We start from the raw sequence: 25,337 nt of genomic DNA on the forward strand, positions 1-25,337 counted from the left end.
ATTTTTCCTGCATCCATCACAGAATTAGTTTCAGGCCCTAACCATGGCTTTGGAACTAAGAAACAACAGAAACATTTGTCTGTAAAATGACATTTTTTTTAACCTTCCTGGACAGCAAGGTGACACAGTGGTTAACACCACTGCCACACCGCACCAGGTACCTGAACTCCAGCCTCGGATGACTGTGCAGAGTTTGCACATTCTCCCCATGGCTGTGCGGGTTTCCTCCAGGTGCTCCAGTATCCTCCCACACTCCAAAGATATACAGGTTAGGTGGATGGTCCATGCTAAATTGCCCCTTCGTGTCCCAAGATGTGTATGTTAGATAGGGATTGGCTTTGTAAATGTGTGGGATTACAGGGATAGGGTGGGGGAAGAGGGCGTGGGTAAAATACTCTGTCAGAGTCAGTGCAGACTTGCAGTCATTGAGACTTGATGGGCCAAATAGCCTCTTCTGCACTGTGGGGATTCTAAGATTCTACGTTGCACAATCTTCCAGCTTGATGTTTTAGAACAATGTTCCTATCAATTCCAAAACCTGATTTTACACTGAACAATAAACTTTCCAGTAATCTAAGCAATTTGAAATTGTGAGGCCAATATCAAAATTTCTCTAAACTTACTTACATTCCCTGTATTTGCTTTAAAATTTCAGCATTTATTGCCCATCTGTAATTGCCCTCTATTTCAAAGAGCGTTCAAGAGTCAACCAAGCAAGGTTGGGAGATTTTCTTCTCCAATGAACAAGATGAGTTTTTAAACAACAATTATTAGACTACAAATTCAAATTTCACCATCTGGATTTGAACCCAAGTTACCCAGAATTTGCCCTGGGTGTCTGGATTACTGGACCAGTGACAATACCATTATACCTCTGTCTCCCCCTAGGAAAGGGGGAAATGTGGAATGACACTAAAACCAAGAGAACAAATTCTCCAGCAAGAATACAAGCAGCTGAAACAATCCAGATTATCAAGTGCTCTCCCAGTCACATACTGAGCAAAGCATAACCTAAGTTGAAAACCTTCAACTTGAAGGCAACTAGAAAGACAACGTCTGAATTCTTGTAAAGTAGATCCACCCCTGCCTTAGTGTTCAATAAACTGCTGATCCAACTCCAGTGTTAGAAAGACTCCAGTATTTTTTTAAAATATCCTAATATTAACTTAATGTACAATTTAAAGTTAATCCTGATTTAGTGCAGTTAAAGGAAGACAACTGCTTTACATTAATCTCAAGACAATAATTGTTGATTCTTATTCTCTCGCTACATTTTATGTTCACATTCAATGCACCTTATTAATTGTTTGCAGGATGAAAAAATGTATGAGACATATTGAAAGACACATGGAAGCAAAAAGGATACACACACATTTTTCACAGATTTATTTGTAGACTATACGTTACGCATCACAAGCAATTACTGCCACAGAAAATACTTGGTGGACGTTGCCATAAATTGATGGGTAATCATTTAATCTGTTATTTTACGTTGACATATAGCAATTTAGACATTTTGAGAAAGGTTTTGAGTCTGTGGGAACTGTTTTTTGTTGTTACACAAAACTGGGATTTAACAGGAAACACCAGAGAGGCTCAAGGCAATCCGTTTGTGAGCATTGTCAGAATGGAAACTGAGGAAGAAGCAGTTCTCTCAAAGCTCATGATTCCAAATAAACCTGTTGGACTTTAACCTAGTGTTGCAAGACTTCTTACTGTGCCCACCCTAGTCTACTACAGAATGGACGCCGGCATACTATTAGTATTATTTTCATGTCAGCTAAAGAAGTAAGAGGTCTTTGTGGCAAGAACTGATGTTACTTGAAAGTGGATGAGGGAGCGCATGGTCTAAAGGGTAAACAGCTTTCAAATGTAACTTGTAGAGAAACTGTAACACTGACAGTTTGCTCTCATGCTCCCAAATATAGCAAAGATTGGTCTTGTTACTGATGATTTTACACAGCAACTTCCTACACCTTTGAAATATCCATCTATGTAGTGATCTCAATCTCCTAATAGAAATATTCTCAAATATCTTGGTATTCAAGATAAGGGCAGCAAAGCAATAGAAGTCATAACAAAGGGCAATCAGGACTAAGAAAATTATTTCTGAGAACATTTTTAATACTGATTTTAGTTAGTCTTCTTCATTTGATAGATCAGTAAAATTCTTGGCTCCCTCAGGAGTAAAGACAAAGACAAATATTTAGCCGTTAGTGATCTCATATTGGTCCAATTTTTCATCTCAGAATATTTTCACTTAAGTTTATAATTATCCAATAAATTTTCAGACAGACTGTTGTGACAATTTAAAAAAACCTTTAAAGCTGGCAGCTACATTAACTGGATTACGGAAAAAACAAGCTTGTTTAAGTTGCAAAGCTATTAAACTCAACAGAATGGATGCCACTGAGATGAAAGGAGAATTGTTAACTTCTATGTCAGCCTTCCATCACATAAGATGACGCTTGTGCTGTGGTGGTCAATTGTTTGACATATATCACAAATAGAGAGTGAGGAGTTATCACAGTCCTATAAAAGTGTTAAAAAAAATCCTTTTATATGCTTTAGTTCATTAAAAAAATCTATGTAACAATGGTATCTGGTTGAAGCAATCGTACAGATCAAAGCTTCAGAACTGTATGCAAAATGGATTTCTTCACAAGGAGCATTATTTAACTTCACCACCGCACATGCTGAGCAGGGCATTTCTGTAATCGCCTGAAGTATCACCCTGCAGAAGAAAAGGAATTTGTTAATACAATCCCACAAAGTAAACATATGCTCTGTGATATTAAGCTGAATCATTTATAAAACATTAGATTTACATCCAGTCCTGATAGAGGTAAACTCTCTCCTTGACAACACCAGAGATCTTGTTATTTATAGCACTTACTCGTAATAGTTCGTAAATAGGAATGAGAGCTTTAATGGCTTGATGACAAGCTTAAATAAAGCAAGCTAACAGAGAATTGTACAGGATAAATTTCCACTCAGACCTCACAGAAGATTTTCATTTAGACCTTTCGTCAGAAAGATGCATCGCAACAACTCAAAGCAGTTTCATCTATAACATTTTAAATGGAAAAATGTGAGCGACGTCACAAATAGCGAAATGGGTTATCTGTCAACGCAACCCTAAATATTTTATGCCTTTAATCTTTTGGAGCTGCAATGCAGGCAGATAATCTTCTGAGGCTTTGGGAAATGCACAGAAACTCAGGAAAGTGAATCAGTGTCTGGAGAAAGATATTGGCACCTATGTTAGCCGCAAAATGCCCGCTGTAACATAAAAGTGGATATGGGGTATTCTCAAAGTCTGTGCCAATTACCCTATTTAAGAAATTATTCTACACATTTTACTGCAGAACGCTTTCTAGCAGCACTCGCCTTTATTCAAATTCTGTTGCCTTTTGGCACTTTTCAATTTTATTTTTAAATATTCCTCCTAAATTTCACCGTCTCCTCTCCCCTACAGCTTTGTATATTTTATATAATTTCTGTTTTAGTTGTCCAGTTCATCCATTCTGAACCTTGTTCGACTAAACTTCACAAACACTATTCAACATTATAGTTAAAACTCGTTCCATTTCTCCTCAATGACAGTAGAACATGTCAACCACTGTCTCTTAATTCCCCTCATTCCTTTGTAGTTTGCATTTTCAAAGTCACGGTTTGGCCTTATGACTTCGCTGTGGCAATTGTCTGATTACCTGAAATTGAATCATGTGATTCATAGCATTTAAAGGTTGCAACATTACTTAAAATATAAATGTTGTCCTGATTCTGTGCAAGGATATGGTCACGATAAGTGTTATCCCTAGTGATGTCCGTAACACTGGGTCAGAGAAAGCAATCTTCTACCACACTGACTGATGCTGAGGCTGTTTTCATTTAAATATACCCACATTATATGAAGTTGATTGGAGTTCTTATCACATTATTGTCCCTCCACATCCTTCTCACATATTTTTATCCTGTTCTGGCAATTTTGCCCCCATCATTGTATGAGAGCCAATTCAAGCCTGGTGGTTTCATTATGTGCTCAATACATCAAGAAACAAGAACAAACTTAAAATTATTTAGCACCTTCCACATTCTCAGGATGTCCTAAGGTACTTCATAGCCAACTATGAGTTTTTAAAGGAATAGCCACCGTAATTATGTAGCTGTTTTCATTTCAAATTTATCCTGCACATAAAACACATGTCTCCTCCTGTCCTGCCATTTGTCTCTTTCTTGAATATCACAAACATCCTAAAACCTCTGATATTGAATCCACTCCTATCTTCTGGGATGAACCATAATTCAGAATTCTTTAAATTACAATTTTACAGACATCAATTACATCTCCAATCAAGTATCTTCCAAATGCAATGTATCTTCCACATGCCGCGTGCATGTGTCCTTGTGTGCAAGGATATGCAGTTTGCAGCCAAAACTGCACTCATCCACAAATTAAATTATATTAAACTCTCACTTTTCCCACATCTTTTTCATGTAGAAAGTGCTTACTATGCATACACCATCTCTGCACACGCTGAAATTCACCTCATTCTGCACCTTCTCCTTTCTTTCTCCCCTATGTACTTTATGAATGATAAGCTTTGTCTGTATAGCATGCAAGGAATAATACTTTTCACTGTATACCAATACAGAGTCATAAATGAAGCCCAGTCCATTACACAAACCAACCTCCCATCCATTGATTCTGAATACACTACCTGCTGCCTCGGCAAAGCAGCCAGCACAATTAGGATCCCACACACCCCACACATACTCTCTTCCACCTTTTTCCTTTGAGAAAAAAATACAAAAAAGTCTGAGGTCATGAACCAACCGACTCAAGAACAGCTTCTTCCCTGCTGCCATCAGACTTTTGAATGAACCTGCCTTGCATTAAGTCGATCTTTCACTACACTCCAGCTTTGACTGTAACACTACATTCTGCATGGTCTCCTTTTCTTCCCTATGTATGGTATGCTTTGTCTGCACAGCACACAAGGAACAATACGTTTCACTGTAAGCTAATACATATGATAATAATAAATCAAATCAAGTTCATCATTTGCAATTTTGCAGGAATGAAACTCCCGTTCACAACAGGAGCTGACTTTAATATTCTGATGAGGATACCTTGTTGCATTATTTATTTTCAAGCTAGCATTTAACTACTGATCTATCCTTCATATTTGCAGCCACAAGCTCTGAGACATCAATCACTGACCAGTTTTCCTCTTTATCACAAAGTGGCACCTTCCATCTCATTGTCATACCTTGATCATACTGGCAAGAGATTTTCCGTAGTTGAGGTGGAACGCCTCACAGATATCAAGCAAATCGACTTCACTCCTTGAAATCATAACCCTGATAAGCGTGTCATCATCTGTACCAGCTCCCTAGTTTCAAAAGAGAAAAAGTGTGAAACGACATTATTGTTAACAGGCTCCAATATGATTATGCTGTTGCTGCATGTTTTCATTCTGAATAAAGAACGTCTTTTCTATCACAATCAAAGTAGATCTAGATTTACATACTGCTTGGACACCAATAAATGATGAACAAGTTACAGCTTGATCAAATGATTTCTTTAAATATTGGATAGTAAAGAAATATACAGAACCAGAACTCTCAAGTATAAACCAATTTGAATAATTTTCCTTGCCATTTTAAGAAATGCACAATCACTAATGAATTACTATTTATTCTGCTGGAATGTGTCTGCCAACTGGAATGACAAGCAACTTAAAAACACAAACGACATCGCAAATGAGTTTCCACATCAGCAATTTCCCAATATAATGCATGCTTCATAAATAGCTGCTCGGAATTTCTTCCATTCTAATGCTTTTGTTTATATTAACTTGAGCAATATGGGGACAAATCTTGCTGAGGAAAATAATTGTATATTAACAACACATGCCTTGGTAATGCATAAATCAGCCAACAGGGATTAACAGAGATGAATCATCACAGGTCATGCATCTCAGAATGTTAGTTGATTGAAGCCACTCCATTGTTTGCTTCCCAAAAATGGCATCTTGCTCTCTGCCTCCCTGTTACTTTTCAGAGCTCACTGAACTTGCACATTAATTGCCCACTAAATTTGGTTCAAAGTTAGGGCTGGTGACTAAATGTACGCGTACTCTCTTAAGATGACAATTGGCAAAGTAATGCCAATCAATATCTCTGGCCCAGAAAAGGAGCTATTTAAATTATGGACTTTCTTTCACAAATGCAGAAAATCCTCCTTCGAAAGCGTTTCAAAATCTCAAATTGTTTTCTTATAGTTCCTTTGATTTTCCTCCCCTCTCTTTATTTCTTCGCCTGAGCCTGATTTTACTAATTTGTTCATTATAATTCATCGTCCTCCATTTTTCTTATTTCTTCACAATCTTTAAATCTTACTGGGTTAGGAAAATAGATTATTGGTCCTGCCACCCAATAAGGACTAGAGATGCCTCTTTGTCTCTCCCACACCATCAGCAGCATTTTCAACATGTTATGGCACAAAAATGTTGTGAGGTGAAGGGTGCAGGATAAACGTAACTAACACTATAAACTTCATGCAGTTAACTTATACACAGCATTGTAAAGTTCTTTACCCATGACTGGATTTGGAGCCAGAAAAATCAAACCGCTCTAATTCTTCAAAATATCATTCCATCTTAGCTGCATAAGTTTCAGTAGAGAACCATTTTGTCAACTTCATGACAAACTCAGCAACAAAAAGAGAACAAAATGTAACATTTCCAAAAGTCAAAACTGCATTTGACTACGTCACAAAAAAAGAGAAATGTTGACCTATTTCTTCCCTTTATAGACTCTAGTCCTTTCCTTTCTACAATCTTTGTTCAAACCCCTGGTACAGATGTAGACAGTGAACCAACTTCCAAAACCATCACACGAACACTGCGAACAGCTCCTGATTCAAGACACTCTGACCAACGACCTCTGATGAAAGGGAGTCACCCTGGAACAGTAATGATGGGGGGTAGTATAGAATTCTTAGTATAAGGCCCTTCATTTTACTTTTACTATAATAAGTAGACTAGATGAAGGTAATTAATAAAGTGTTTTATAGATAGTGAGAATTTACAATGTGCCTGGAACAAAATATACAAAGGTATTATAAACGACAGATATTATAAACTGTATAACCACAAATTAACCAAGTATTATAAACTTAAACTGTATTTTCAATATATATGTATTGTGCATCTTGGCCAACCTCATTCTGAATGCAGCATGATGGGAAACACAGTTGGAGACAGACCAAATTCTTTTAATACAGTGGAGCACAGAAAGGCAGCCTGTGTTATCTGTTTTTGGATACGCGAAAGGCAATTTAATAGGCCTGCTATTTAAGGGAGTAAATTCATTCATGGGTAGCGAGGTTGAAGCAGTCTCTCAATCTGATAGAGGCGGCCCCGGTTCCAGTGAAAGAGGGACTCCTTTCACCAATTAAACTTCACAGGTATTAGTTTGGCCTTGGTTACTAGTAATGATGTGGGTTAGGTTTCCTAGGTAAATGGGGAGGAACCTACATGGGCAATAAGCTAATAAACTCCTATTTCTATTGACAGGTGGAATGTTATTGGCTAATATTTGTGATTGGACTCTCTAGTCTGATTGATGAGACTGGGTGGGATATTGAAATGTTCAGAATAATATGATAATTTTATCTTGCAATATTAGCTCAGAGAGGGCGGTCGACCCTCATTGACTGTCTCTCTTCTGATGCAAGCATAAGCAAATACATTCCTTTTCGTTCTTTAACTATATACTGTCTTTCACAGTCTATATATTGGCTGAGTGAGGTTCAACAAATACACAGCACCCCACAGGAAATCTTAGAAAATTCTTCTTACAATTTGGCACTGCGACAGCAGGGTGCTCACCAGTGATCTGTGGTGAGACATGTTCCCAAAAGGTGTGTGAGTATATTCCTTAATACCAGCCGCTAGCTAGAGGGCTACACATCTAGCAGCCGGAAGCTGTAACTTGAGTACCTTGGACTGGGGAAGAGGTATGAAAGGTGTATGTAAAGAGCCCATGCTTAACATAGAGAGGCTGGGACAGACTCTTGGATCTCCTATGGAGCGGAGTGAAAAGCCATGTGGGTAGAAGGAGCGTTTGCAGGGAAGCTATGCTTAAATATAGCAGGGCCGAGGGCAGATTCTCCAACAGTCTTATGCAACAGAGCGAAGAGTCGTGTTGTTAGACAGGCGTCAAGAGGCTAGATCATGTACACAGATGGCTGCTCGCTCAGATACAAGGAATTCACAGGGAGGAGTTCCAAAGGTAAAAAAGGGACAAGGCCATGTGAGAGAACCAGCAGGGAGAGGTCCCAGGAGTATAGGTCTGAAGTAGGGAAAGGGTTAATGGATTTTGTACCTAGAATGTGTCACAAACGTAACCCTTCCTCGTGGCTGATCTCCATAAGCTTATACTGTTCCTGGTAGTAATATAAGTTATTTGTTTATGTCTTATATGTTTTTAACTCTCATTTGTATAAAGACAGAGTTTAATGTGACTGTTATTTTGTAGACTTTGTAAATCTTATCTATTTGTGTTAGTAGTCATCGTTACACAGATGGTAGTTTTACGATACTGACTTTTGACAACTGCTGATGGCAGATCGCGATACCGGCTTTTAACAGGAAGAGTCCTGCTGGGACAGCCGCAATCGCACAAGTAACTCCAAAGACAGGGATACCGGTGCTGCTGCAGAAGGGTTTTGAACCATGACCGTGTGTCATGACTGCAGCTGCCAGCTGGACTGTGAATCGTGATTAACTCTGGGGCTGTATCACGACCCAGGAAGGAAGATAAGAACATAATAAGAACATAAGAACATAAGAAGTAGGAGCAGGAGTAGGCCATCTAGCCCTTCGAGCCTGCCCCGCCATTCAATAAGATCATGGCTGATCTGTCGTGTCTCAGTTCCACATTCCCGCCCTCTCCCCATAACCCTTAATCCCCTTGCTTATCAAAACCCATCAACCCGCATCTTAAAAATATTTAGCGAGGCAGCCTCCACCACTTCAACGGGCAGAGAATTCCAGAGATTCACCACCCTTTGAGTGAAGAAGTTCCTCCTCAACTCCATTCTAAACCACACCCCCCTTTATCTTGAGGCTGTGCCCCCTAGTCCTACTGTCCTTTCTGAGTGGGAAGAGTCTCTCCACCTCTATCCTATCCATCCCATTCATCATCTTATATGTCTCAATGAGATCTCCCCTCATTCTTCTAAACTCTAACGAGTACAAGCCTAGTTTATTCAGCCTCTCCTCATAGCTCAACCCCCTCAACTCCGGTATCAGCCTAGTAAACCTCCTCTGCACTCCCTCCAAGGCCAAAATATCCTTGCGTAAGTACGGCGACCAAAACTGCACACAGTACTCCAGCTGCGGCCTCACCAATGCCCTATACAGCTGCAGCAAGACCTCCCTACTTTTATATTCAATCCCCCTCGCTATGAAGGCCAGCATCCCATTCGCCTTCCTGACCACCTGCTGCACCTGCAGGTGGGTTTTTGCGACTCATGCACAAGGACCCCGAGGTCCCTCTGCACCGTCACCTGCTGCAGTTTTTCGCCACGTAAGTAATAATCCTTCCTACCATTATTCCTACCAAAGTGGACCACCTCGCACTTGCCAACATTAAATTCCATTTGCCAGTTCCTGGCCCATTCGCCCAGCCTATCTAGATCCTTCTGCAGACTCTCCACACCCTCCACGCAATTTGCCGTTCCACCAATCTTGGTGTCATCAGCAAATTTCGACACCCTACAGTCGGTTCCCTCCTCCAGATCATCTATACAAATGGTAAATAGCTGAGGCCCCAGCACCGACCCCTGGGGCACTCCACTAGTCACCAACCGCCAATCCAAATAGCACCCATTAACACCCACTCTCTGCCTATTTGACAACCAATCCTCTATCCACGCTAACACCCTACCCCCAACTCCATGCCCCCTTACCTTCTGCAATAACCTCTTGTGAGGTACCTTGTCAAACGCCTTCTGAAAATCAAGAAAGACCACATCCACCGCCCTAGGCACATCCTCATAGAACTCCAATAAATTTGTCAGATACGACTTCCCTTTAACGAAACCGTGCTGCGTCTGCTCTAACAAGCAATTCCCCTCAAGATGCCTCGCTATTTCCTCCTTGATGATGGATTCTAACATTTTACCTACAACAGACGTTAAACTAACCGGCCTATAATTCCCTGCCTTTTGCCTGCCACCCTTCTTAAACAACGGCGTAACATTAGCCGTTTTCCAATCTTCCGGCACTTCCCCGGAATCCAGCGACGTTTGGAAAATAACCACCAAGGCATCCACTATAACCTGCACCATTTCTTTCAGAACCCTCGGATGCATTCCATCCGGTCCTGGGGACTTGTCCACAATCAGTCCCTCCAGTCTGTCGAGCACCGCCTCTCTAGTAACAATAATGTCATCGAGACCCTCCAGTCCTACCACCTTTCCATCTCTAACACCCGGCAAATTATTCACGTCTTCCTCCATGAAGACCGAAACAAAAAAGTTATTCAAGGCCTCAGCCATTTCCCCATCCCCTACCACTAAGTCCCCCCCCCTCATCCTCTAAGGGTCCAACGTTCACCCTAGCCAACCTCTTCCTTTTTATATATTTATAAAAACTCTTGCTATCCTTTTTTATATTAAGCGCTAGCCCAGCTTCATAGTTCCTCCTACCCTTCTTTATCAACTTCTTTGTCAATCTTTGTTGACATTTAAACCTCTCCCAATCCTCTTCTCGCCCACTACTCGTAGCTACTCTAAACGCCTCCGCTTTTAATTTAACACTTTCCTTCACCTCCTTCGTTATGCATGGCTTATTACCTCTCCTCCTACGGTCCTTTTTGACCATCGGAATAAATTTCTGCTGAGCACCAAGAAAGATCTCCTTAAAGATCCTCCACTGCTCCTCAGCAGACCTACCTTCCAACGCACTCCCCCAGTCCACATTCGCCAATTCTTCTCTCATCCTACCGTACTCCCCTCTGTTCAAACAAAGGACGCGTGTCCGGGAACCAACTTTCTCCTCCTCCATCTACACCAGAAACTCCACCATACAATGATCACTCTCCCCAAGAGGATCCTTCACCGCAAGGTCCCTAATTCTACCCGCCTCATTACATAACACCAGATCCAAGATAGCTCGCTCCCTCGTCGGTTCCAACACACACTGTTCGAGGAAACTATCCCGGCAGCATTCCAAGAACTCTTCCTCAAGCCCCCCGCGTCCAACATGGGTCGACCAATCAATATGTAGATTGAAATCTCCCATAATTATGGCCATTCCATTCCTGCACACCACACTTATTTGCGCGTTAACAGCCCGCCCCACCTCCAGATCATTATTCGGGGGCCTATAGACAACACCCACCAGCGTCTTCCTCCCTTTGCTGTTCCTAATCTCCACCCACAATGATTCCACGTTCTGCTCTTTGGTTCCTATATCATCCCTTGCTACCACCCTGATGCTATCCTTAGTCAGCAGAGCTACGCCCCCCCCTTCTTTCCTCCCACCTATCCTTCCTAAACACTTGATACCCCTGGACATTCAGCTCCCAGTCCCTGTCACCTTGCAGCCACGTCTCTGTAATGGCCACCAGATCATATCCATTTGTGCTGATCTGCGCCACCAGCTCATCCACTTTATTCCGAATGCTTCGTGCATTCAGATAAAGTGCCTTCATCCCAGCCTTCACCTGGACCCTATTTGCCCAAACGCCACCAACCATACTCACGCCCCCTACTCCCTTTATTATTGGGACATCCTCGGCCTCTTCCCTTACCTGTACCCTCTCCTTAACTTTAGACACCTTAATGTCACCTACCCTGTTTAAAGCCCTGTCTACAGTCCTATTTACACGATTCGCCAGGACTCTGGTCCCAGCACGGTTCAGACCAACCCCATCCCACCCGAACAGGTCCCACCTAAGATCCCGAGTTCTGGCCGGAATTGGAAACTCGGAATCGTGATTGACACTAAGACTCATGATGTATAAATGCCCACTTGTGCTCGTGTTCTATGAGAAGTCTGTAGTCCTACTTCTCCCAAAATTCTGGAATACACCCCAGAGTTTTGAAATAAAAACCACTGTATTTTCACTCACTAATAGTCTGAGGTATTATTTTACCTGTAACAGGTCTCTTGTGTGAGACAGGTTAATTTGGTTGACCTAAAGCATCATAGGCCAAAGAGAGAAGTAAAGTGTTGAGAGCAGTCTACAAGAGCCCTCCATCTCATCCACTCCTCCACCAATCTTGGTGTCATCAGCAAATTTACTAACCCACCCTTCAGCCACTTCTTCCAAGTCATTGATAAAAATCACAAATAGCAGAGGACCCAGCACTGACCCCTGTGGTACACCACTGGTAACTGGCCTCCAGTCTGAAAATTTTCCGTCCACCACCACCCTCTGTCTTCTATGAGACAGCCAGTTACTTATCCAATTGGCTAAATTTCCTTCTATCCCGCACCTCCTTACTTTCTCCATGAGCCTACCATGGGGAGTCTTGTCAAATGCCTTACTAAATCCACGTATATGACATCAACTGCTCTACCTTCGTCTACACACTTAGTTACCTCCTCAAAGAATTCAATCAAATTTGTGAGGCAGGACTTACCCCTCATGAAACCGTGCTAACCGTCCTGGATTAAACTGCATCTTTCCAAATGCTCATAAACCCTATCTCTCAGGACCCTTTCCATTAACTTACCGACCACTGAAGTAAGACTAAACTGGCCTATAATTACTAGGGTCATTCCTATTTCCTTTCTTGAAGACAGGAACAACATTTGCCACTCCAGTCCTCTGGCACAATCTCCGTGGACAGTGAGGACCCAAAGATCAAAGCTAAAGGCTCTGCAATCTCATCCCTTGCCTCCCAAAGTATCCTAGGATGTATCCCATCTGGCTCAGGGGACTTATCGACCCACAGTCTTTTCAAAATTGCTAATACGTCTTCCCTCAGAACATCCACCTCCTCCATCTTATCAGCTGTAAAAGATTATAAGTGTAAAAGTTTTAATTTAATAGGCATATTTAAAAATGATAAAAATAAATTTAATTTTGGATTAATCTGGATCAAGCTTGTTGTCACTTTAAAAATGTATTCATGATAGAATTGATGATGAAAAGATAAACGGAAAGAATTATTCCAAAGTGTTTGAAGTGATGATGTCAATCAGAGTGAATTTACTCTGCCCCTGCTGAAGCAAGCAGAGAATTAACCCATTCTGTCCCAGACAGGATGGATCTTTGCATTAAAGACTTGTAGAAGTTTTAAGACATAAAATCAAAAATCTAACTGAAAGAGGTAGAATAATGGGAGTGTGTGTTTAATGACGGGAATTATTGTACTGCCATAATGCATTCTAGTTATAATGTGTGACACAGATATGCAAAGCAGTGAATCACTGGAGAAGTAGTTTTGAACACAAAGCACACCCTGTTGTAAATTTTGAATATGGGAAGGTTGAAACCATATTAGATGCCAGACAGGCTAAAAGAGAGACCCCGACTATAACACCAAATTGACAGGTCAATATCATTAGAGATGAGGGAAATAATTCAGTGGAATAAATGAGAAAGGAAAATGAGGAGGGTAATAAAAGATATAATATAGAGGAACTGATAGCAAACAGAATCAAAAGTGGGATTCATTGGATGCAAGACAAAGATAAAGGGATTCTAGGAAGTAAAATGTAGTTTTAGGTGATAGCTATAGATAAAGGAACAAAGTTTTCTTAAAAGGAAGAAAAGATAAGATAGGCACTAGTGGGCAGTTGAAAACCTGCAACACTGTTTTCCGAGCTTGGGATAATTCTGATATAAGAAAATGTGCTGAAAAAAGTTACCTTAATAAAATGATGTTATTTAAGATAAGAACAATCAAAATAATTTCTGGCCTGGGGTCAAATTAAAAGGTTTGGTTTCTGTTTCAAAGATGTTATTAGGTTATAGTATTCTGGAAAAACATAGTTTCCAGAGGACCAGGGGGAGGGTATTTGTGTACAAAGGCTTTTCACCTAAAAAGGGATAAAACAAGTATTGAATAATTTTTAACAATTGTAGGAATTTTGTGGAAGATTATGCCCAATAATCTTATGCCTTACATGGCTTGATAAAGGAAGGAAGGACTAGTCAAGGAAAGATAAGAGTGGGAGATGCAGAAGTACAGGCTTTTTCAAATTTGGAGCAGGTTTTGGTGACAGCCCCTGCTTTGGTCACCAAGCCATTACACATTTTCTTTGAGGAAAATGATGGAATGTAGGCAGCTGGAGTTGCTCAGCTGCAGGGGGACAGATTGAGACTGATGAGATGTTACTCCACTCAGTTATTCTGCTGCTGGTGGGATGCATCAGTGTGCGAGAGCACTAACTTGTGGCTCGTGGGCAGTCAATGTTTCGGAGCCCCTCACCTTGATGGGAAAAATAATCCTCCAAAGCCCGCATAGTCAGGAATTTAGTCCAGGCAGCCAGTGTTCCTTTAGAAGCAGCCGTAATAAAAGTTCAAGCTCACAGGAAAATTGAGAATAAAGTCCAGCAAGGAAATCATTTTGCTGACCAGGCAGCAAAGGCCTTAGTAAAACAGGATTGGGAGTGGACACAGCCTGTAGAGTCAGTAGCTGTAGCAGTTGAGGACAGTCCAGATATTGATGTAAAACAAGTACAGGAACAAGCAGATGGAAAGGAAAAGGAGCAATGGAGAAAAGATGGAGGGCGGAAAGGTCATGATGGAATATGGAGGAGAGAAGGGAAAATAGTAGTTCCTAAAGTAATACAGCATTTGCTGCTGAAGATTTATCACAAAATAGCACACACGAGCAGGGACAGAATGTTTGATTTATTGAAGAAGTGATAGTTTTGGCAGAAGTGGCTAGAGTGCACTCTAGTGGTGCCAAGACGTCCCTACAGGATTAATATGAGAAGTCAATCCAGACTCAAGGCTCTGGAAGAATTTATAAATGGATTTTACAAAGCTGCTGTCATGGATTCAGGGAAAACATGCTGTTTAGTAATATTAAACCAGTTTACTCGAAGGGTTGAAGCACTCCCACGTAAAGGTGCCACAGCTACAATGGTAGTTGTCATATTAGCAAAATGAGTTAATTCCCAGGTGGGGACTGCCTCTTCAGCTGGATCCTGATCTGTGAACTCATTTCACAGGGAGAGTTTTGAAAGAGGTCTATCATATATTGTGAATAAAATAGAGGTTTCACATACCATATCACCCTGCGCTGAGAGGGGAGGATGAACCGAACACGGAGGGATCTAATAGATCATCTACATTTTCTCAAAAAACAGGTGATCACGTAACGGCAGCACTGAGATTGGATCAAACTGGTGGAGAGAGTACTCCTAAGTTGCCTTTACCGAAAAATAAGGTAAAGGTGAAAACCATGACAGACAAAAAAAGGACTAGGAACTCGCTGGGAAGGGCCTTTTGATGTGGTGCTTAGAGGGCAGACGTGCCCTAACTGATGAGAAGTGCGGCTCACATCGGAGACACTGGATTCAGTTACAGCCATACCCTGGTGGTAAGCCCCAAGGTAGCGAACCTGACCCAGCGACTGAATGACTTCATTTAATAGAAGTAGAAAAAAATCTGATTAGGCCCAATTTATTCAAATTGCTAAATTTAAGATCACGAGGCTATCTGGATTCTATTACAGATTATGTGCACAGAAGATCTCTGACCTGCCAAAGCTACAATCAAGGTACAGTTCCAATAAAAATCGACCTGACATCTCCCAATGCGGAAGCAAGTCAAGTCGTGAGCACGTACGATGTGTGGTGCAGTGATTGTGCAAGTTTTGTAAACAAGCTGTATTATTAGCTGACATCAATCATGTTTGATTGTAAGACTGTAGAAATTGTAGAAATTGCTATAATTAATGCATGTGATTATATCTTTTTAGTATTGAACATACAGATTTTGACTCAGGTGGGACCAGCAATGGAGGTCCTCCAGCATTCCCCTCGGGAAGTACGTGTTAAAACTTACTCATAATATGGCACACATATATGCTAGATTGACCAGTCAGATGAAGTGTTGGGTATGTTCGCACATCCTCATATACGCAGAAGAGGGAATACCATTACAGCCAATGCCCTTAATATGGTCAAAGACCAGAATTCCAAGTATCCTGGACACCCAATACGAGGATTCATCAGTAGAAAGGTAAGGAAAGAATTTCATAACTGTGAGTCTTGTGCAGGGGAGTTAGGTATATATGTGTTTATATGACCTATCTATAACCTAGAGAAACCAACTCTGACTTTAGTTTTAAAATAGCCAACACCAAAACCAAGAGAGATATATTGTGCTAGAAACATGGAAGGCCAAGGGGAAAACTGAGTGAATGTGACCACATGGTAAATTGAACCACACGGCTATGCCTGACCCCACTTAGTAATGACCAATTTTGCAATATTTCTTATTGCTATGGAGGAGGCAACACTTACCAACTCTCAATGGAACATATAGGATTTGTGGGGATTGGGCATATCCTTGGCTCCCTGTCGGATGGAAGGTGTTGTGTTATCTTGGATATGTAATCCACACATGTATCACATTCCTAAACTCCCTCACAAGACATTGACGAGGTATTACAGAAATGCAGCAGTCCTTTGGCATACTGCTTCCCCGATATAGAGTAACTAAAGCGATGCTGTTAATTCTACGCTTCATTTTGGAACAAGTCACCAATGATACAGCAACTGCCCTTGTTACGGTTAATGATGAGATGGTAGGCATGTGCACTGTGGGACTTCAACACAGATTGGCATTGGATTATGTCTTGGTGGCAAGGTGGAACTTGTGCAGTGGTTGGATCAGTGTTGCAAGTACATACCAGATAGTTCAGAAAACATAATCAATCTAGTTAATCATATCAGGAGAGAGGTGGAGAAACTCAAAGAGCCTGAACTATTTACCTTGTGTAGTAGGCTGGCTGGGGTCCATGGGAACATCAACCCTACAAGTGATTGCAATATTCTTCATGGTGATCTTGGTATTGATGGGGCTTGTTAATGTAGTTAAATGTGCTTGTGCAAGCTTGTCCAAGTCCACAGAAGGGATGGTACCAGTGACGGCAATTAAGCTGCGCAAGCGAGGATACAAAAAGACCAGTTGTCCTTCAGGACACAGGAATAAGTATTGGGACTCTTCTATTTTGTGGCTTTATCTTGGGCTATAGCCAAGGGCCAAAAGTGGGGACTGCTGGTTTGAGGGGGGTAGTATAGAATGCTTAGTATGAGGTCCTTCATTTTACTTTTATTATGATAAGTAGACTAGGTTAAGGTAATTATAAAGTGCTTTATATATAGTAAGAATTCACAATATACCCGAAATAAAATATACAAAGGTATTATAAACTGTATAGCCACAAATTAACCAAGTATTTTAAGCTTAAACTGTATTTTCAATATATTATGTATTGTGCACCTTGGCTAACCTTGATGCAGCATGATGAGAAACACAGTGGTAGACAGACCAAGTTCTTTTAATACAATGGAGCACAGAAAGGCAGCCTGTGTTATCTGTTTTTTGATTTGTGAAAGGCAAGTTTAATAGGCCTGCTATTTAAGGGCATAAATTTATTCATGGGTAGCGAGGCTGGAGCTGTTTCTCAATCTGATAAGGAGGCCCCGGTTCCAGTGAAAGAGTGATTCCTTTCACCAGTTAAACTTCGCAAGTATTAGTTATGACCTTGGTTACTAGTAATGTTGTGGGTTAGGTTTCCTAGGTAAAGGGGAAGGAACCTACCTGGGCAATAAGCTAATAGTCTCCTATTCCTGTTGACAGGTGGAATGTTATTAGCTAAGTTAATAAAGTGTAATATTGTGATTGGGTTCTCCAGTCTGATCGATAAGACTGGGTGGGATATTGAAATGTTCAGGATAATATAATAATTATACTTTGCAATATTAGCTCAGAGAGGGCAGTAAACTCTCACTGGCTGTGTCTGTCTCCTGATACATGCATTAGCAATGTATCAGGACATTCCTTGTCGTTCTTTAACTATCTTTCACAGTCTATGTATTGGTTGAGTGAGGTTCATCAAATACAGAACACCCCAGGGGAAACTTCAGAAAATCTATCTTTCAATTAGGACCGGCTGAGCATTTTTTGTGTTTATTGAAGACTCCTTAGACTTGCTGCCTTCTAGAAACTTTCCACTTTGCACTGATTCAGATTAGAAAGCAGCAGCACAGTGGAGGAGTGAAAAAAAAGCAAGAAATTCAGGGCAAGCTAGAACACATCATGACAGTAAATTTCTAACATTGCATCAATAGAAAGATATTTCTAAGATGCAATTCTCAATTTATTCCTTATAAATACATGCTTCTTTCAGACTGACTCCCAATGGCCACTTTTCTTTTAACTGTTCCAATGAAAGGTCACGACCTTATCCTCTCTCCACCCGACTTGCTGAACATCCCCAGCATTTTCTGGGAGAAAAGGCTGTTTCGTTTGTCAGCTCAGAGCTTGGAAAAACAGCCAACAAATTCTGCTAAATAGAACTTGGATAAAGGAACTTGATGGGGCAGCATACAAACATGCTGATGACTGTGCTCACCTAGCTCCTGGGGTCACTCCACCAGGTAGTGTCCCATCAGTGTCAAGGGGCACAACTTCAGCCCCAAGTTGGCAGAATGAAAGGCATAAAGCTTTCCTCCTCCTCCTCGGCCTCTGCCCATTCTCTCGATAGGTAGAACATTCCCCAGTACCTTCAAAAACAACTCGAGTAGGTGCAGGCACTTGGCAACAGCGAAGGTTCTTAAAAGTGACCTTAAGTACAACTTAGGTGCCTGACCCTTTATGGAACAGCCCACTTGCACCCCTGTATTCTGTAGAGTGATGCAGGCTGTCATTGCCTGAGCAGTGTGGGGCCCATATAGGTGTCCAGGCATCACATCCACTGGCTGGGTTGTGCATTATCAGGATAGTGTTGCTTCACAGCCTTCTGGCACACGAGTAACATTGTGAACAACGTATGCCAGAAGTGACTGGGGACACTGCACATCCCAATAAAGAAGCACCAGGCCTCCCATGGTAAGGCTGAATTTCACATCTGTGGCCTTGTGTATCACAAATTTAAAAAAAAAATCACTATTCTTAATCATTAGGACCCTGCACTTAGTTCAAGAACGAGAGTGTTAAAGGCTAGTCGTTTTATCTTTAATATTCTATCAAAAATTATTAATTTCAGCTTCTTCGAATAAGTGAAATTAACCAGATAGTTCCAACGTACCTGAATGGCATTATAGAGAGTTTCTGCAAAATACTCAGGAACACTTCTTATACACTTCACTGAAATAGAACATAAACATCATTGAACTGCCTGTATCACCTCCAGTTGTTTGTGTTTACACAAGGATTCAGCAAGCCATTTGTTTCAATCAACGGAATGGAATAATTAGAGATGATTTGCATGTCCACAGATACACAGAATCCCTACAATGCAGAAGGGAGCCATTCGGCCCATCAAGTCTGCACTTACTCTCCGAAAGAGCTTCTAATCCAGGTCCACCTCCACCATCCCCTGGTTCCATCTCCCCTAACCCCACACATTTACCATAGCTAATCCACCTAACATTGAACACCAAAGGGCAATTTAGCATTGACCAATCCACCTAACCAGCACCCAGAGGAAACCCACGGAAGAGAAGGTGCTGACGCCACACAGTCACCCAAGGCCAGAATTGAACCCAGGTCCCTGGCACTGTGAGGCAGCAATGCTAACCACTGTGCCACAGTCAATAAGCCTCAAGTTGGAGTGACTAGCACCGATGCAAATAAGGGAAAGTTCAATAAACAAATGAGGGAGATGGAAGGGTAAATAACGTGTTAGAAGAAGGAAGTTGGGATGAGATCCACGTGGACCATAATGCTAGCAGGTTCCTGTTGGGCTGAAGGCCTATTTCTGTACTGTACTATGTAAGGTTATGTAACAGAACATTGGTTCTTGTTTCTTACCAATAGCTAGTAACGCAGTCCTCAGATTCCCAGATGTCTCTGAAGAAATGCTTTCTTCAATCTGATAGCCTGAGATTTTCATGTACTCAGGAAAAACTGAAAAAGAACACATATTACCATGATGAAATCATTCCCAAAGATTACTCGATGTTGTCTTATTTACAAAAACATGTACAGAGTTTTTACAACTTGAAATTTGAAGCAGATAGTTTTATACAACAGCCATTCCTGAGCACCTCAGAATACCAGAAATTCTTTAATATATATTGATTGTTATTTCTCACCAAATAAAGCCACTTTTTGTTTTCACTCTTTTCTTCTCAGAAAATGTGTGGTGAACTGGACAGATTTTAACCACCGATCGGCTGGATAACATATGTTCTCTCCATGACCAGCTTCAAGTGCTGGGCATGGTTTTTTCCCCAACATGGTCGTCCACCCTACTACCTGAGGAGGTACAACTGCAGACAGGAGAACTACTGTTGAATCCAGAACATCTACCTTGCTAAATCCCTGCAATAGGACACCCCACATATTCTTCCCCCATCCACCTCTTCTTTGCCTGACTCCTCCAAAAGATCTAGATCAACCACCAACCCCTACCCCCGTCCACTTCCCCACACCAGGCCTGCAGTTTTTCTCCCCCCAGTCTCAATCAGGTTGACTATCGGGCAGGGAACCTGTCCGTCATGCTACTCCATGTGTACAGTTAAAAGTCCACACCGTCACAGAGAAACCCCAACTTCTGGGTTTGCTACTACTAGCAGCAAACACAAAAGTTGGGGTTTCTCTGTAATGGCCTCCCATCCTACCTGCCAGCACATTATGAAGTTAAAACTCTACAACCCCCCGACACCAGTGGCGCAGTAGTTGGCACCGCTGCCACACAGCACCAGTGACCCGTGTTCAACTCCAGTCTTAGCTGACTATGCAAACACCACACAGACAATCTGTGTCTGCACTGATTTCCTCTGGGTGCTCCAGTTTCCTCCCACAGTCCAAAGATGTGCAGGTTAAGTGGATTGGCCATTTTAAATTGTCTCTTAATGTCCCAAAATGTGTAGGTTAGGGGTATTATAGGGATAAATACATAGGGTTACTGGGATAGGGGCTGGGTAAGATGCTCTGTCAAATAGTCAGTGCTGACACAATGGGCCTAATGGCCTCCTTCTGCAGTGTAGGGAGTCTAGGATTCTACCAGATCAGCTGAAGAGTTCTCCTCATCTCCCACACGAGGTTTCAGCCAACTTTCAGCTCGGTCTTACAAATGAAGACAAATACTACTCTGAATAATATTATTAAGGGTGCTGTGCCAGGACTGTTGCTTCGATATTTGCCCAAATACAAATGGTTTGCTTCAGAAGTTATAAATACTTTGGGTTGCTCAACTATAAATGCAAACTTGATCTTATTTAATACCTCCCCAGTAAAACGTGAATGGGATTTTTCACTCAATTAAAAAGAAACGCGTCGCAAGCATACCAAGTGATTAGATGCTAAATATACCCCATCCTAATTATGATCAAACGTAGGATACTCCTAAGTCAGGATAAGAAAAAGGAGCAAAGAGAGACAATGCACAGGAATAATATTCTCACCTAACTTTCAGTCCCTTCTGTTCAAGGGTCATCATTTAATATATTACATGAACATTATTCCATTTAAAATGGTCAGAACTTGTTCCCAGAAGCCAGAAAAGCTCACCTTGCCGAAGGTAAGGCACACTTTTCGTCCCAATGATGGTGAGGAATGCAGATTCATCAGTGCCACACTTCAGTTCTCCAGCTTGGAACAGCTCCTAGTATAAAAAAAAAATCAATAGGCATTTAAAATCTTACAGAACAAGACAATGTAATCCCACAACCCAATTCTTCCAGTAAGTTAATTAGTCCTCATCCTGTGCAACTGTCTTCTGAAAGTTCCAATGGTATCTGCTTCCAGCTCCCTTTCAGGGATCACTTTCCCAAACTGAACCTACATGGAGAAATTCTGTTTCTTTTGTCTTTAGCTCTTTCACCAGTTAGTGTACATTTGTTGTACTGACCTACTTACCAGTACTAAGTACTTCCCTACTTCTTGTTCCATCAAAACCTCACAGTATTTTCAATACTTCCATTTGATTTCTCTTTAACCTGCTATTTTGACAAGAACCCCCAGTTTCTCCAAATAAATTAATTCTCTCATTACCAGGATGCAAGTTGAAAGATTGATAAAGGTTTGCAAGAAGACTCGGTTGACTACAAACACGCAATTCAAATGCATTACCTTGTCAGCATTATATTTGTAAATGGTTTTAAATAGTTACTCTCCAGCACAGATCAATCAGCAAGTGAAGTAAATACAGAAGCATAACAGCCTCAAAACCAGTTACAAATGTGCAAGATTAAGGAGCATTACTTGGAGAAAATGTTGAAATGCTTTGACTGACCTGTGCATCTTTTTTAACTGCAGCTTCATCCCAGTCTGTGCTCTCATCTCTATTGGCCTAAGCAGAGGAGAAAGAAATGTTAATTTTATTCATTTTCATTTACTTATTTTCATAAGTGATCAACAAGTGTGAAATGCTTCCCTATAACTCACTGGTTACTTCATTACTACTTATGCTAACTGGAAGACATTGGCCCAAAAATTGCTGCAATAGCACAACCCATGGTGTGTGCTGTGAGGTGTATTTTTAACCTCATCCTTTCAATTGCATTGTATTCGCACAACTAACGGGTGAAAATGTAAACTGACAATCACTCAGATGTTAAGCTCAATTCTGGGGTCTCATTAACATTGGCCAGAGCTGGGATTTAAATATCCAAGGATATTTGTCCTATTGGAAGGACAGGCAGATGGGCAAAGAGGGCGGTGTTGCTTTGCTAGTAAGGAATGAAGTTAAATCGATAGCAAGAAACGATATTGGATCAGAAGGCATAGGATCTCTGTCGGCAGAGTTGAGGAATCGCAAGGGTTAAAATACCCTGGTGGGAGTGTACAGGCTCCCTAGCAGTATTCAGGATGTGGGGCAGAAAATAAATCAGGGAGATAGAAAAGACACATTAAAAAAGGCAATATTACAATTATCATGGGGGACTTCAATATGCAAGTGGACTGGGAAATCAGGTAGGAAGTGATCCGAAGAAAAGGAATTTGTGGAATTTCAGAGATGGTTCTTTGGAGCAGCTTGTGACAGAGCCAACTAGGAAATAGAGAACTCTGGATTTGGTGATGTGTAATCATGAATCATAGAGATACACAGCAGGGAAACAGGTCTTTCGGCCCAACTTGTCCATGCCGCTCTTTTTTGTTTTTAAAATTCCTAAGCTAATCCCAATTGCCCACATTTGGCCCATATCCTTCTATACCCATCTTATCCATGTAACTATCTAATTGCTTTTTAAAAGACAAAATTGCACCTGCCTCTACTACTATCTCTGGCAACTCGCCACTCTCTATGAAAAAATTGCCCATCTGGACACTTTTCTATCTTTCCCCTTAAACCTATGCCCTCTAGTTTTAGACTCCCTGACTTTTGGGAAAAGATATTGACTATGTAGCTGATCTGTGCCCCTCATTATTTTATAGACCTCTGTAAGATCACCCCTCAGCCTCCTATGTTCCAGGGAAAAAAGTCTCAGTCTATCCCGCCTCTCCTTATAACTCAAACCATCAAGCCCCAGTAGCATCCTAGTAAATCTTTTCTGCACACTTTCTAGTTTAATAATATCCTTTCTATAAAAGGGTGACCAGAACTGCACACAGTATTCCAAGTGTGGCTTTACAATGTCTTGTACAACTTCAACAAAACGTCCCAACTCCTGTATTCAACGTTCTGACCAATGAAACCAAGATGCCAAATGCCTTCTTCATCACTCTGTCCACCTGTTCCTCCACATTCAAGGAGCTATGAACATGTATCCCGGATCTCTCTGTTCTTGATTCTCCCCAACGCCCTACCATTAACTGAGTCCTGCCCTGGTTCAATCTACCAAAATGAATCACCTCACAGCTATCTAAATTAACCTCCATCTGCCATTCGTCAGCCCACTGGCCCAACTGATCAAAATCCCATTGCAATCCAAGATAACTTCCTTCACTGTCCACTATGCCATCAGTTTTGATCTCATCTGCAAACTTACTATCCATGCCTCCTATACGCTCATCCAAATCATTAATACAAATAACATGGACCCTGAGGGACACCGCTGGTCACAACCCTCTACAACCACCCTCTGGCTTCTGTCAAGAAGCCAATTTTTGTACTAATTTAGGTACCTCACCCTGGATCCCATGAGATTTAACCTTGTGCAACATCCTACCTTGTCAAAGGCCTTATTAAAGTCCGTGTAGATAACATCAACTACACTGCTCTCATCTACCTTCTTGATTACCCCTTCAAAAATGAGACTGACTTGATTAGGGATCTTAAGGTGAAGGAACCCTTAGGGAGCAGTGACCACAATATGATAGAATTTACCCTGCAGTTTGAGAGGGAGAATCTGGAATCAGGTTTAACATTATTACAATTAAATAAAGATAACTACAAAGACATGGGGGAGGAGCAGGCCAGAGTTGACTGGAAAGGGAGCCAAGCAGGGAAGACAGTGAAACAGCAATAGCAGGGGCTTGAGAGTTATCCAAGAGGCGCAACAGAAATTCATCCCAAAGAGAAGGAAACAGGCTAAGGGGAGGACGAGGCATCCATGGCTGATGAGGGAAGTCAAGGACAGCATAAAAGCAAAAGAAAAAGCATACAAGGTGACAAGGATTAATGGGAAGCCAGAGGATTGGGAAGCCTTTAAAAGCAAGCAGAGGACAATTAAAAAAGCAATAAAGGGGGGAAAAGGTGAAATAAGTTAGCTAATAATATAAAAGAAGATAGGACAAACTTTTTTTCAATATATGAAAGGTAAGAGAGAGGCAAAAATAGCTATTGGGACCACTGGAAAATGAGGCTGGTGAAGTAATAATAGAAAACAAAGCAATGGCAGAGGAACTGAATAGTTACTTTACATCAGTTTCACAGTGGAAGACACCAATGGGATGCCAGAGCTCCAGGAGAGTCAGGAGGCACAGGTAAGGGTAGTGGCTATCATTAAAGACAAGGTTCTGAGGAAACTGAAAGGTCTGAAGGTGGAAACTGAAAGATCTGGACTGGATGGCTTACACCCCAGGGCTCTAAAAGAGACAGCTGAGGAAATTGGGGAGGCTTTGGTGTTAATCTTTCAGGAATCACTGGAGGCAGGGAGGATACCACAGAACTGGAAAGTAGCTAATGTAACACCACTGTTTAAGAAAGGGAGGCAGCAGAGGGGAAATTATTG

The 25,337-nt window shown here is 41.3% G+C and overlaps 1 protein-coding gene across 1 annotated transcript in view; it reads right to left on the minus strand.

The window, feature by feature from the left end:
* Window positions 1–1,375: 1,375 nt before the first annotated feature.
* LOC145350545 (annexin A5-like) overlaps window positions 1,376–25,337 on the minus strand; it is a 69,127-nt gene continuing 45,165 nt past the window's right edge. The window contains exons 8-13 of the mRNA XM_080199747.1: window positions 22,457–22,513; window positions 21,733–21,826; window positions 20,029–20,124; window positions 19,304–19,362; window positions 5,277–5,399; window positions 1,376–2,734 (exon numbers count right to left, since the gene is read on the minus strand). Of these exons, the coding sequence (XP_080055873.1) occupies window positions 2,672–2,734; window positions 5,277–5,399; window positions 19,304–19,362; window positions 20,029–20,124; window positions 21,733–21,826; window positions 22,457–22,513 (492 nt within the window). The 3' untranslated portion in view covers window positions 1,376–2,671. The remainder of the gene's footprint in view (window positions 2,735–5,276; window positions 5,400–19,303; window positions 19,363–20,028; window positions 20,125–21,732; window positions 21,827–22,456; window positions 22,514–25,337) is intronic.

Source organism: Carcharhinus amblyrhynchos, chromosome 1 (genome assembly GCF_965287045.1).
Source record: "Carcharhinus amblyrhynchos chromosome 1, sCarAmb.v2.hapA, whole genome shotgun sequence".
Lineage (NCBI taxonomy): Eukaryota > Metazoa > Chordata > Chondrichthyes > Carcharhiniformes > Carcharhinidae > Carcharhinus > Carcharhinus amblyrhynchos.